The sequence below is a fragment of the Corvus cornix genome, chromosome 5 (genome assembly GCF_000738735.6).
Source record: "Corvus cornix cornix isolate S_Up_H32 chromosome 5, ASM73873v5, whole genome shotgun sequence".
Taxonomy (NCBI): Eukaryota; Metazoa; Chordata; class Aves; order Passeriformes; family Corvidae; genus Corvus; species Corvus cornix.
In genome coordinates, this window is record NC_046335.1 from 53,457,147 (window position 1) to 53,472,560 (window position 15,414).

The following is a 15,414-nucleotide window of genomic DNA, read 5'->3' on the forward strand; positions in this document are numbered from 1 at the left end:
AGAGGAGTGAAAGCAAAAGCTCAGCAGGAACTTTGCACTGAAACAGAGATGAGTAATGTTAGTCTGTTTTCTCTTCAAAATGTGTTTGGGACCTTTAACACCTTTTGATTGACTGAAATATAGAAGCAGGCCTTACAGGAGGCCCAGAAGACACATTCTTCCCCCAAATCCCTTTCCACCTTTTAACAGCTCAATCACCAGCTATGCTCTCTCTTGCGCTCCCCTTCTGTCTCAGTTAATGTGGAGTTACTCTACACACTGAGTTGCAGCTAAGGTGTCAACAGTGCCCCTCCAATACTAAAAACACTGTTTCACCTTCATTTCATGCCTCAGGTTTCTAAAAAGGAGGAGGAATAACTCCCAACGGCTGCAGAAGGGTATTACACCCCAATCTTTTACCTTCTGTGTGAACGGTGATGAAAAAATTGAGGTAGGCAGGCCGTGACCTTCGTGTTGTACTGCAATGTTTGAAGAGCAGCAAGTCTACTTCACTCTTCAAGACAAAATCCATAAAATTCAGGACAAAAGCTCCAAGTGCATATGGTGGGGGTTAAGAATGTGGATCCTAAGCAGGCAGAATTACTTCTATCCAGCCCTGAGGAACAGACTGGGATTGAAGACTAGCCTTAAAACTCACCCTGTCTTTAGTGTTCCCTGTTGATCAGGCAGCTCTGCTTGGTGGTTTCAGCTTTACAAGCAGACCTAAAGATCAAACACCTGCTTCTGGATTCAGTCCAGTAATTCAGAGCTATAAATGTCGATCTGGAGCACTTTAGACGTCTATATTTTGGACTGGTTCCAAGTTCTGCATTGAAGCTCCTGCATTAAAGGGTCACAAAAAAACCTAAGTTTATTAACAAAATAGATCTCAAAATCTTCCAAAATGCCATTATTTTCTGAAATGGACAATATAGTTTCAATCATTTTAATGTTTCACTAACATTTTGTTAGATTTGAAATTAACAAAATTGCCCAGCAGAGAATTGCATTCTATCCAGCTGCGATATCACCACTGAAGTGCTCATCACAGCAATGTTAAAAGTAAAGGTAGACTTTGCTACTTTGAGTCAAAGACTGCATTTTCCTGACCTGCTGCTGTTAATCATTTCAAACATATGTTTACATGATTGCTTTTGCCAACCCACTTTCAGCTGTCGCCAGCCCCCACAGAACATAATAATAAACACCTTGCACACCCACAAAGGGGTTACTGGGAAAGGGCCGGATGCATGGAGAGGTCTGGAAGTTTCCAGAACACAAAACACACAGCCTCCCTAATTTTTTGTCAGACAACTCATCCTTTGACCCAACCACAACATGCTGTGTTGATTTTCAGGTGCAAATTTTATTGTGGATCATAACAAAAGGTTTCAGAAAAAGCACAGGAAAAAAAATCAGCAAGAGTGTGTCTTTTACTTACAGAGTACATATATTCTGTGAAAGCTACTAACTCTGCAGTTGAAGGCAACGCAGCTTAATTTCAACTAATAATTATTTTCGGATACATGTTCAGCAAATTTTGAAAATATTCTTTCTTCTCAGTTAGTGTGATATTGAAATTGAGGACCAAATGTTTCAAGGACTCTAGCATTGTTGCAGAGTGCATGGTATTAAACTGTTAGACAGAAAAGAAAATCTCATTATTGCAGAAAGAAATAGTCACACAAAATATTTTCAAAATACATAAAACTAGCCCTTGTAAATGTTGAATGACCCAAAACCTCTTCGGAAAATCTGTGGATGCTGAGGTATGCCTAATTTTAACATTTTGGTGATGGTATCTCAATTTTTCATGTGACAAATCAAAATAAAATATCTTAATGCAAACTAATTGTAGCTTTTTACAAAGGATTTCTTCAGTCTGTAATTGTACTTCGACTGTAAAGAGAAAGCCCACACTAATTCTTACAGTAAAATGACAGAAATCTACTAGGTAATAGTGTAAAAATCTTGCAAGAGGTCTTCAAGGCACTATTTTCTCTTTGGATGCTTGGCCATTGATGACAGTTGTTTTGGGAGGAAGACAAGAATAACAAAAACTAGACCTAAGGCTGGTATCTAGTATATTAAATACCATATATCTCTTTCTCAAATGAAATAAACCTCTAGAAGCCATTCTGCTTTACAACACTGTGGCTTGCAGTAAGGTGTCTGCTAAATTAATCTGAAACATGAATTTAAAACCAGAAAAAAAAGTAGGAACAAAAGTCAACCAAGTAGCATTTACCTCAGTCATCAAGGTCTGCTTGAATGCAACCATTCCCAAGCACTGCAACCCTCTGTAAAAGAGAGGCTCTGTTGATTTCCTGCCACTGGTTCATATGGAGATGTGCCAGTGGGCAACTTTGTCCACAGTTCATTGAAGTGGATTAGGACCTTATCCAGCTCCTGCTGGTCCACTTGAATTCCTGAGCTGTGTAGCTGCAAGGGCTGCTATCCTCTGCAAGATGGAGATACTACTGACTAGGAAATGTAAAGAACTGGATATTCTACAGTCAGCTCATTTAACAGGAAACTTGGTTCGTCTGTACTCCATCAGAAATACAGCGCAATCCAATCCTGGGCTTTATGAGTGTGTCTTGGGTAAAATTATGCAAAGACTCCTTTTTACAGGGCCTGATCTTTATGGAAAATAACAGCCAGTCAGCTGAGAAAGAAATCTGAAAGGAGCTGACCTCAAGACATTAGGATTTTAGGTAATTATTTTGACAACACCTTATTGACACACTATGAAAAATCTGTAGCTCCTCTTTAAAAAAAACCCAAACAATGTTTTGTGTGGTTGAAAGAGCACGCCAGGACCCATTAACAGGGAAAGGATGCCCATCTCCAGCCACAAAAGAAGCCTAGATACCATATTGCTGGATGCAATGGATGAATTAGAAGTCACAGAAAATGGTTCTTTTGGTGGTTTCATAATGCTCCAGCAGCAGCAATGTTTACTGCTTGTTTGCTACTCAAGGCAGACCAAGAACTGGCCAGGTTTTGGTAGGCTCAGCTACCTGTGGGCCTTTATGTGACACAGCACAACAGACAGGCACATTGGTCTGGTGGATGGGATCCAAATACCACCACGAGATCTTCAGGCAGTGGCTTGGACTTACCCTACCTGGCTTTAGGATCCAGCCAAAGTGCTGAGATAGCAGCCTTGAGACCACAGGCTCTCTCTGGGACCACTAGAGGAACTGGCCTCTCCAGGTGGCTGCTCGTGTCTTACATGAGCTAAATCGGGTACATTTAATCATTTAAAGTAATTATAAATAAACCTGGGATTGACAAAAATTTAAACAACTTTTATCTTGATATAAGAGTGAGGAAAATTCTGCTTTCAGCAGTACATCAGGGGGCACTGCTGTGTATCAAGAATAAAAGCAATGCAGGTGGCAGAATTTGGCCCAGATAACTTTTCCCTTCCCTGAAGGAAAGGGCTGGCCTACACCAACTGCTGAAAAGCAAACTGTCCACAGTAGTATTCTGTATTTCTATAATATTCTGAATCAAAGCAATAAATATTAGATATAATCTCTATATTAGATTTCATATTTATCTGATAGCTATTTAAATCTACACTGTCAAAAATATAAGCAGTGACCCACTCCTACATGGCAGCATGTACTATTTGTGTGCAAGTGTTAAAACTATCACACAGATCTATATTTACATAGGACACCGTTGTCTATATAGCAGATTTTAATTTACATAAACTCTTACCATAGGATAGATAATTCTGTAAAGGTTGGATATTGTTTAAATGTTTCTACAGTTCTGCATAATTGCATTTCAGCATGAGGATTTAATCATTCTGTCTCAGTTTGTGTTTTTTAAGGGTGGAAATGGAGTCTGACAGATAAATCTCCAATAATGTTATACCAATATCGCACAAGAAATACTTATTTTGAAGTCTAGGCAAAGAAAACAGTTTCACTGTTCACTTTATGCATATAAATCTCCTCTTTAAAGAAAATGCATTCATGAAAACAAAGGCAATCAAAATCTTTCGGCACTGTCGAAATGTAAAAGCTGAGCAGGGTCTGCAGAAAAAACATCATACATTTTTTAATTAGCTATGACAATTACTATTAGGTGTGCAAATGAAGAAGTTGCATGTTAAACATTAAAATAAGCTGAAATTGCTGCTGCTATATACATGAGAAGTTCCGTCTCAGTTTGCTCAAAAATGTTTGGTTAATTCCTATTGTTTAGCTTCTCAGATATTAAAGATATAATGAAAATGTTCATTCTCACTGAGGTCAAAATGTCCAGTTATTTCTCCCTGTAAAAGGCAAATAACTGTTGTTTTCTGTACCTCTAATTTCAGAAACTCAGTTAAAAATACAGAGGTAAGAAAATATTTTAATAAAGATATTTAGAGTGCTTATAACAATCAGATAATTTCTGAGTTCAGAGAACATTCAGATACTGTCCTTTGGATTGAATACTGACTTCCCCTTGAAAAAGTTCATATTATTTCTCAGAAAAATAATTTTGTAGCCCCCCAGCAGAAGTCAGTATCACCTTACATTACAAACATTAGTTGGTATTTACCAAGGACAAAGTAATTGCTGGAGTTCCCTCTGTGCTAATGTTGTACTGGAAAGCTCTACATAAAAAAAAAAAGCCCTGGAAAACTGAAAACTATGTAATGCTTTACATCATAAGTAACATCCAGCTGCTATTGACTGTCCTTGCCAGCACTGCCTTTCTCCTGATGAAAGACTGAAGAACTGACATTGCTTTTCCTTTTACCTAAGCCAGCTCTGCCATCACTGGACGGCTGTTAACAACTCTCCCTCCTGCACTCCAAAGATTTCTGAAGAGTTATCTAGGAATCTCTGCCTAAGGATTTTTTTCCTGAGTGTGTAACCCAGGATCCCAAGAATTTGTGGCTGCAATGGAACGCTTTGTTTCGGAAGTGATCCAGGCAGTCTCTACCAGCTTCTTCTGGAAGCATAACTGGTGCTTGGTACCACTCTAAGGGAAGAATTAACTCCCATTTCCCTTTTGTGTCTTTGCTAAAGCTAAAACCAAACAGGTAACAGCTTAGAATTGGTGGTAATCAAATAAAAAAATCTTTGGAGACATGTAAAATCGCCAAATAACTTTACACTGTAATGGAATCTTTGCAGATGGGAGTAGTTTTGACCATTTCTAGAAAATGAATCTCATTTTTTTGTCTTGAAGATTATGCAGCAAAATACATTCATCATAAAAGCAACCAAAGGGACAGTTCTAAGTTCTGTTTAGCAACCAATCTAAACTTGCAATCTGATAATTCTGTGATTAAGCTGCCAAAATAAAAACAAGCCATTCTTCTACTTTCTAATACTATGTAATAATAGAAATATTATAGAAAAACTATATTATACAGGTGTCTCTTCCTGAAAAGTGTTCTTTGCAAAAAAGATCTCTGCCTTGAACAAAAAGAAGTGACAAGCTGCAAAGTGTACTTCTGTGGAATGCTCAATTGCATATATTGAAAGCAAAGTATCACATTTTAATAAGTCTGAAGGAATGAGTAGCCACTTCAGTTTGTACCCAGAAAATGAAAGCCTAATAATAGCACTGGAACTATATATTCATCAGGCTAAGTTTCTTCTTTTTAGCTGTCATGTGAACAGGTGTATTTAGCTGTTTCTCCCTATGCACATTCCTCACAATTAGAATGGAACTGTCTTATCATGCATAGAAAATATTCTTCCCCTTCCCAGATTAAAAAAAGATATATGCAAAAATTATTGAAGTACTCACTACAGAATATTCCTATGATTGGCTCCAAAGGCTGATTTGAATTTAACTTACAAAAGTTTTTTTATTGTTGCTTCACCTATAAAAAACAGTGAAGACAACCGAGACATGAATTCTCCCAGAATATACCCAAATACCTTCCTCCAAACCTTTTTTTTCTTTATAAGTTGTACAGTTTTAAATCTACTATGAAAATAGTAATGCCAGAATAATCAGTTAGAAGTTCTTCAGGTAAATGGTTTAGCTCCTTTCAGGATAGAGGTGCAGAGGAATACTGAGGAAAGATATGCTTAGTTATGATGCTTTTTTTGTTAACACTCCTTTGTGACCCAAATCAATTCTTCACTCCACGTTCCTGTATTTGGAAAACAAATTGTACAGTACTCTCAGTGTAGACTTCAAGTCACAATTTACAATATCTAGAAAAAAGACAAGGGAAAACAAATTAGTAACTTCATTAGCTCCAAATGTTTTCCAGAAATAGTGCCTATTCTCTACTCCCTTCTCTTGCTCACATTAATGCCCACGAACATGAGATCACAAGGAAAGCAAAAAAGAGTAGAAATATCAATAAAATACAATTTTCAAACTGGCAACTCAAAACTTGGTGTTCTAACCACTTCTAGTTAGGGATACAAATAGCTACTGCTGCTGATGTTGAAATGCAACCAAGCTCAGCTGCTCCTAAGTCAAAGAGTGCCCAGGATTACATATACTTATATGACTTCATCTTCAGTCAGTTGTGGCTGAAAAGTAATGATTTTGAAAAAAATCATCAGGCAGGAACCAATGGAACCTTCCTCTTATGTAAGAATTGTAGGACTTGGCACATTCTGAGCTGCAACATCCTTTACTAGGCCTAATTTCAGCAAGATAGCTAGAGGCAAGTTTAAATTTTCCAGAGGACCTAAAGAAGCTAGGTGTACAAGTGCTCCTCGAACAAACATCTGAAAATTCTTGGAGTTAGCTGACATTCATGGCTGAAATCAGTCCTCAGAAACTCAACATCTAAAGTAAAGGATTTATATGAAACAAAAAGCTAATGAATACCTTCTGTTTCAAAGAGCAGTTCTTGAGAAAGTCAATATTATTTCACAAGAAAACTATAAAACAAACTGACAAGTACTACTGCAGCACTCTACACTAGTGCTTCAAGGAATAGCCAATCTCAAACAGGGACTCAGAATTGCCCTCAGAAAGAGCAGAGGGGATTAGAATTGTCCTGTCTCTTTCTGTTGAATGCATTGGAACTCGAATTCCTAACTTTGGTTTTTGGAATTGGCCAAGACCTCCAAGTAAGTCCAGTAAATGGTGGATGTAATCATCATTAGCCATTATATTTATCTACACTGATGTTTCTCATAGATTGTGAAGGGGTCACACTTTGAATAATTAATCCAATCAAACCTATGCATGGTGTCCTGGCTACATGGCAAATTTACATCCGTGGACAAAGGGTGCAAACACTCAAGCCTAGATTTTATGCTGAGCCTATGCACAGTCATGAAACCACAGCCAGCATGGGTTTGTGGCTCTTTATAAATCAGATGAAAAATGCTTGGTATAAAATGAAGAGGAAATGCCAAAAGCTGCAGGAAGGGTGCATTGCACCCACAATATCCCGTTGCAATCTGCATTACTGTTTGCATGTAACGCCAGAAGTTTCCTCCTCCAGGCCAGCAGCAAGGTGCAGAACAACTTTTTTTCCAAATACAGAACTTCTATTAACAAAGAGGTAACTTTGTTAGGTCTTTGCAAAGATGCAAAGAGACTCCACCACCACCACAACAGAATTCCACAGAAGGGCTCAAAGTAAAAGAAGCATTCTCCCAAAGAAAGATGGGTTATTTCCATTGCTTCACAGGTTTGACCAACACGTGTAACATTTTACTGGTTGCAAGTTTCTAAAAGAGAAACTTGAGTTTGGCTTTGATGTACACATTCCAAGGAGTAATCTGAAAAAGCTCAAACTGCAAATGAATTCATTATAGACTCAGCAGATTAATGCTCCAGCCATTTTTAAAGTAAAAGGTCACGGAAAGCTTTTTAAGACCTTTTCAATTATATTGCAAATAACCCAAATAAACTGTTCACCCCATAAAAATCATCGGTTTTCATACTCATTTATTTAACTGCATTCTTTTTTTTTCCACTAAATATGTTTTTCATATTCTAAAGCACTTTTCAGCATATTTTTTCCTCAAGAACCTCAAAGAAACAGTGTAGGAATTTAAAGAGTATTTAGTGTACACATTTAGGGTAAGATCCTTTTCAATACTCTTTTGCTCACTGGAAATTTTAAGTACAGGCATTGTGCCCAATGTAACAACACATAAAACAGATGTGTTTTTCCATTCACATTGGGCAGGAAGTTTCATATTAAGCATTTCAATAATTGCACAAGAAATGTCTTATATATGCTGAAATATCCTTATGGCTTGATTTATACTGGAAAAATTAGCTGTCCCCTAGAGCAATAAATACCTGAAAAATTAAATGCCATAAGAATTTTAAACCTCCACAGGGAGTAAGGGATCACAGATACTCTGTGTTTTACTTGGATCCCTCGATTTCACTGTTTCCCCCTTCTCACTTTGACTATTTCAAACATAAAGGTTTGTGATACACTCACCAGCGGTTTAGTTAAGCATGACTGTGGATAAGAGTTCAAGCAATCAAAGAAATGGAAAAAATAGGCTGGGCAGGTCCAGGTTTAATGCACAGGCTCAATCCTGAGATGTACTATTTTGTGTGTGAGTGTCTTATAATCTGTGGCTGTTATAATCAGGAAGTTGGGAGGGATGGAAAAAATCCTGAATGGAGCAGAACCTGATTCAGCAATGAGTGCCTGAATCTCCAGGGAGTTCTTACTGTTAGAAGCAACACTCTGACATTAGCTTATGTCAACTCCTCAGGGAATGACAATCCAATATTGTGGCAGGAAGAGACTGTGAGCACCATATAATGTGAGTCTGAAATTGGTCTTGGAAGACACAGCCACGTTGATTATTATGGTAGGTAACCAGCAGGAGCCCAGATATCATTCTTGGTAGGAAGAGTGGAGCTGCACATCCAGCTCCTGCATGGTAAGAAGTGGTAACTTCTCACAGGAGGAGCTACAAGAAGTACCCATTAACCTGGTGAATCAAGGGTTCTGTCTCCAGCCCGAAAAGCTGGATTTAAACACTGTATGTATATGAACAAAGAGGAGTGGAATCCTGATACTGCTAAGGTCACCAGCAAAACCTTTATCCTCCCTGAAGCACATTCTATTTCCAGCCCCCAGCTCTATATCTAATTTAAGTATGCATGATTAGGTCCTGCACTCAAAGGCAGTTATGTGAACATTTGAAATTCTTCTTCCACAACATCTCCCTCTTTTTTGAAAATCTTGTAAATTACACTGGAAGACTTGAAGTTTAGTGTGAAAATGTGAGATGGAGGAAAATGAAGCAATTGGAGCAATTCACTTCTGCCAGTGACACCAATCACAACGGTGTTCTCTTTCTTTCAGGGAATATTGGAGTATTACTGCATATGTTTGGCCAATGAAGAAAGGGAGCATTGCAACATCTGAAAAAGTGCATTTAAAATACAGAGTTCCTTGGCCACTACAAAATGAACCTTGCCTTTTGCTGTTGGATTAATTTATAATCTTCATCTAGCCATACCATAACCTTGTAAGATCTGGACCCAACACAAATTTTGAAGCAGATACAAAAAAGGTAGAATAGGTACCTTCTGGTCTTGGCTTTGGTTTTTCCAATCCACCATCCTGCATGAGCTCAAACGCAAAAGATACATTGACGACCTAGCAACACAATGAAGGCAGTCACTGTTGTGAACTCTGTATAGTACAAATAGTCAAAACAAGACATATTTAAAGCTGCAGACCCAGATATTCAGAAGGAAAAAATAGTTAGGGCTCTGTATATCTGGTCCATGGAATCCAGACAATCCATTGTTTTGCTGTTTCTGAGTGATGGTGGTTTTAGAAATATAAAGGTAATTGAAAGTTAACATGAACTAACGTAACCCATAATAAAATTACTTACAGGTAAGAATACCCCACCTCCTGCAAGCTCAAAAACTGGAACATGATGGCCCCTGAAGTGCTCTTGTCTTGAACAGACAGATGAATTGCCTGGATAGCTACAGACACTGACGTAATGTTGGTCTTAAATTGACACACTGTACATATATGCCTTTATGTTTCCAAAACCCATTAAACCTTTCCAGCGTTAAATTCTTGGATTTTGGATACACAAAAAATCAGTTCTGTCATCAATGCTTGTGTGTAATCCTATATACATTAATGAACAGTAGGTCTTGTTCAATGACAGCACCACACAATGGCTGCCAAAATCTGTTAACACTTGCTAACCACCCCATCATTAATACAATTTTCTGTTTTATTCTGGGTAAGTATTAATACTAATTTTTTAAAATACTTGGAAATGGTTACCAGTACAGTCCTTTCTTGATTTCAGCTATTAGCATCAAACTTATGTGGAAAAGTTGGTGTTATCCTTGTACAACTAGACATATTTATGTTTGTTTTTGACAGAAAAATGCAATCTAGTTACCTTTTGTTCAAAACTATCGGGAGTCAAGAAAAAGCTGTGCAGAGGAACAAAATAGCCTTCCAGGAGACCCATAAGCAGGACTAAGTACACTCCATCTGCAAACTGTGAAAAAAAAAGTTTCTCAGTACATTTTCTGAGAAATATCTCATTGCTCTTCTGATTGAACAAGGTATGTATTGTCTAATGCAGAACAGGCAACAAACTACTAAAAAAATATTTTAAATTGCAACTAAAAGATGCCATCCCACTTCTTTGATTTTATTTATTTAGTTAAATGCTATGTCTAATTTTAAGTGTCTGTAATTACAGTGGAAGGTATCAAATTGCTATAATATATGTTCATTTCTATCGGAAAAAATAGCGAAGTCCATAAGAACAACATGGATCTCTTGGAGCGAGTCCAGAGGAGCGTGATGATGATGCTCAGAGGGCTGGAGCACCTCTGCTGCAGAGACAGGCTGAGAGAGCTGGGGTTGTTCAGCCTGGAGAAGGTTCCAGGGAGACCTTGTAGCACCTTCCAGTACCCAAAAGGGGTACAAGGGAGCTGGAGAGAGACTTTTTACAAGGGCACAGAGTGACAGGACAAGGGGGAATGGCCTTAAGCTGACGGAGGGCAGGTTTAGATTGGATATTAGGAAGAAATTCATTACTGTGAGAGCAGGGCACAGTGGAACAGCTTATGGATGCCCCATCCCTGGAACTAACCAAGGCTGGATGAGGCTCTGAACAACCTGGTCTTGTGGAAGGTGTCCCTGCAGGAGGGGTGGCACTGGATGATCTTTAAAGTCCCTTCCAACCCAAACCATTCCATGTTTCTGTGGTTTTATCACAGGCCTCTCACTCCTACCCCAGCGGCACCAGGTCTATTAGCAACCCATCACCTTCCTGAGCTAGGTAATTTTCTTTTAATTGATGGAAATACAACCTCTCATCTTAGGGAATACTGTTTCAGATAAATGCTTAAGGAGTTTCCAGGTACATTTGAATAATGTTTTCCCCCAAAGTAAACAATGCAATAAGCAGAAATAGGGAATGCCCTTTTGAAAGCCTTTACACATGATTTCCATCCAAATCTTAATTTTATCTTTGAAAAACCTGTATCAGATTGGTAGGTGTTTAAATAAAGCAGAGATTCTTAATAACATGAATCAAGACATAAAATAAAGCCTGACTTGAAGACACCTGGGGATTTTTGACAGTGCAGATCCCATCCCTTTCTGCCTGATCCCATAATTTTCTTATGATAACTGCTGCAATTGTTCACATGGGGAGGTATTAATACAGCAGGATTAAGCTTTTCTTTTAGCTTCTTTTCAGCCAGTTTAGCAGACGAGAGCAAGAAAGAAGAGCATGTAGCACATTATTTCTGTGGTGCAATCAAGCCTGCAGCCCAGCTGTACAGCTGCCTATACACTTGAGTAGCTTTACTCTCCAGAATCCGTGAATTCTCCCTGAATAGAGCCATTGTAATCCCATGTGGCTGCGTGGCTGTGGAAAGGTAGGCAGGAAACAACTGCTCAGCCTGACGCTGGAGCAAACCAAGCGGACAGAATTCTTTCCTGACCAAAACAAGCAGGTTCTCCTTACAGCACTTGGCAGCACCCAGAACATAGCATTTGTTAATTAATTTTTAGGCTAATGAAAGTACAAAACTGTTATAGATGCTTAATTGGTAAGGACTTCTTCATAAAAACGTGTTTAGAAATGAAGGGTTTCCTGCTGAAATAACATCTTAGAGCTCATTCAATAAAATTTCTGGATAAAGCTGGGGACACAGTGCATAACGTAGTGCAGCTACCTCTCCCCTCTAAGAAAGGCTATAAAACTCTACCTGCGTGTCCAGTTCAGTCACCTCCAAATTCAGTTTATTCAGATGCTTGTTCACAAAGGTGATGAGAGTCTGAAATATGAAAACAGTGCAATGAAGGCCTATTCAGCAGGGCAGAAGTTCAACACCAGCAGTATGAACTCCACTCAGAAGAGAATTTGCATGAGTGAAGAGACTGCAACACAACCTCCAAGTTTTAAAACTGAAATGTGACATTAAAAATTGTTCTTATTTTTTACAAGAATGAAGAACAGAAATAAAATGAATGTGATATATATATATATATATATATATATATATATATATATAAATAGACTGTTATAACACAGAAAACCCCCAAACTTATAGCAGACTATGGGGAAGTAGGCAATTGGACTCCACTCAAATCTGACAACAGCCAAAATACTCTAGGGTCAGACCTCTGGCAGCTGTAAACTGGATATCTCTTTGGCATCAGTACAGCCAATGTACCAGTTGGGTTCTACTCAACATACATTTTGTGAGAACTTTTCTGATGAAAACTTTGATAACTATATGTTGTTTCGTGTTCCAAAGTTAAGTTCATGCTGCTAAACATTAAATAAAAAGTAACACTACAATCATGACTTTGTGTATTTAAGCATAAAGCTTAATTGTATTTAATGTATGCAAAGTACGCCAGTTATACATTATATCCACACACTCACCACATACACACAATCTGATACACACAAGCATGCACATGCACAAATTATGTATTTTAAAAATAAAAACCTTCCAACCTTTTTCACTACATTGAGCTTGTCTGGAGCATGGTCAAATAAAGTGTCGAATGCATCTCTTTCTGAAAAACATTCAGTGCCATTAATATACTGAGCAGCAGTTGTTCCAGTGCAGAATAAACACTTACTGAGACACATACTCATTTGAGACAACACAGTCAGCAAAATGTTTCAATATACTCTCTGTATTCCAAGTACCAAGTAGTTTGCATACTTCTCTCTTGCTGCAAGCTGCTAGTAACTTATTCTCTATTATTCACAAAAAAGCATCATTTTCAGGCAGGATCTGGATTACCTAAAGACTCTGTTTCTCAAAAATGAGGAAAGAATAGTATCTTTACGCATAAAATCTTAAACAGACACCTAAGTAACCAAATCATTTTCTGCAGAAGAACATGAGTTTACATTAGTCACTACACCTACAGAGAAGGATTTTCCCCATGGGCCACTGACTGCATTATTAAGCATCTCAAGCAGGGTTGTGGTTACACATTTGCAGTACAATCCTTTGTATAGATGCTTCGGGCCATTCTCATATGCAATTTAGGGCACCGTCAGCAGGACAGGCAACCTAAGGTAGCGTGACTGGAGTGCTACTGTAGTCACCTTCTGAAGGAAACAGGAAAATACATATAAAAGGCACCAAAGCCTTTTCTGAGCAATATCTGTTTTGACAATCACCTGAATGACAGCAAATGACTCAACAAATATTCATATTCCTCAATTTAAAAAATCCCCAAAAGCTAGAGTAGATCCAAAGGCATTTGTAGAAGGCAGACTTTGTACAAAGCAAGACTCAGGTGAGTGTTTTCTGTTGGCCAGGCACTTGGCTATTCCCAGTCCTGGCAGTCAGACACACATGGCACAGGTCCTTGCATGGTGTGCAGGCCTGCTGAACAACGACTCAACATCTTTAAAGAATAAAGTAGGTAATGGATGTAAGAATATCAACACATTCACCAGCTGGTTCATGATAAGATACCACTTCACATCATGCTGGGAACTCACGACCATTAATACCACTGTTATGTTCTGGAGGTTAAACCACAAAGCACCTGCAAATTAACATGTGCTGAAAAGCAATGAAATGTGTTTAAAAGATGGGCAGAGTGATTTTAATGGTTTTTTCCCCTTTTATTAACTGCCACAACAGCCTGTGGTGCATATTTGCCAGGGCAATGTGAAATCCTCTACATTCTTGCAATTTGATCAAAGTGACCACCCACTGCAGAACTCATGTACACTTTGGCTGCCCCAGAAAGACACAATAATCAAATGAACTTACCATGCCTGCCTGATAACGCCCTATGGAAAAAACAAAGGAAAAGAACAACACAGTTACATATAATTCACTTGCAGATATTGTGCTGCAAAAGAAAACAGCATACATGGTAAGATCTTCAGCTTGGTGAATACTGGAGTAGATTCATGGAATTAGGAAAACCTTCACCAAGTTACTCCAGCTGAGGATCTGGGTCAGTCTGGAGGCCATCAGTATCACATCTCTTGGCTTCACTAAAGTCTCACAGGAAGCCAGATCTCATACTCCCTACTTTGAACCTAATCAACACATCTTGCCTGAGTAAAGGCTTTTTCACGTTGATTTAGTGAAAACTTTTCCCTCTGCTTTGAAGATGCATCTACCACACCAACTACAATACAAATCCATCCAAAACAAGACGTGGGCTGGGTTCTTAAGGACTGCAGCATTTTGCTCCAGTTGATCCTCCATATAACTACCACAAATAAATCCATACAGATTAATAGTAAGTCAACAGTGCAGCTTCTCTCCATTTAATTAGAAACCAGAATATTCTGCTAGTGTTCTCTTCTGGTTTGGAATAACTTTTCTGTTATAAAATGTTCAGTGAGATGGCACATACAAGGCTTACCTCATTTTACACCCCTAAAGTCCTGCTTTTAATTCCCCACCTCTCTATTTCTTCCCCCTTTTGTATTTTTAGATGCTTGTTTGCAGCTCTTGAAAAGGCTAAAATACAGTCACTGGCTGATGCATCATCTTCCCTGGAACCCCAATACTGAAATCTAAATATCAGCAAATGTTTGAATTTCTGAGACACATCTGTGTTCAATTACTGAACTGCTGGCAAAAGTGGTGTTGACATACTCAGTGTTACCAGTTATTTCCTCTTGGATTTGTCGAGACTGGAGGATTCCTTCTCGTTTCTGGAAAAAGTAAAAAAATGACATTTTTCTCAGCAAATGCTTAGGGTACAGTAAAAATTTGTGATCTACAAACACAATTAGATAAGAAACCTGCAGAGTAAGAACTTTCCTTAAACAATTTTTCAGTAATATATTATTTTACCTTGCAAGTATTTCAGAGAACTCTTTTGTACATTAACAAGAAACCTGAAACTCCACCTGTAGAAGGAAGTATTTCTTTTCCTTTCTCCATTGTTCTTAATTTACTTTTCTTTTAAAGGCCCCAATTCAGCGAGACATTTGAAACACCCAAACACATATGTAAGTA

General features: G+C 38.3%; 1 protein-coding gene across 4 annotated transcripts in view; it reads right to left on the reverse strand.

Annotated features, from left to right (window-relative positions):
• Positions 1 to 1,325: 1,325 nt before the first annotated feature.
• PARVA (parvin alpha) overlaps positions 1,326 to 15,414 on the reverse strand; it is a 63,057-nt gene continuing 48,968 nt past the window's right edge. For all 4 annotated transcript variants that reach the window (XM_039552603.1, XM_019289372.3, XM_019289370.3 and 1 more), the window contains exons 7-13: positions 15,049 to 15,107; positions 14,206 to 14,225; positions 12,921 to 12,982; positions 12,163 to 12,231; positions 10,332 to 10,433; positions 9,484 to 9,556; positions 1,326 to 6,164 (exon numbers count right to left, since the gene is read on the reverse strand). In XM_039552603.1, coding sequence (XP_039408537.1) covers positions 6,088 to 6,164; positions 9,484 to 9,556; positions 10,332 to 10,433; positions 12,163 to 12,231; positions 12,921 to 12,982; positions 14,206 to 14,225; positions 15,049 to 15,107 — 462 coding nt within the window. In that variant the 3' untranslated portion in view covers positions 1,326 to 6,087. The remainder of the gene's footprint in view (positions 6,165 to 9,483; positions 9,557 to 10,331; positions 10,434 to 12,162; positions 12,232 to 12,920; positions 12,983 to 14,205; positions 14,226 to 15,048; positions 15,108 to 15,414) is intronic.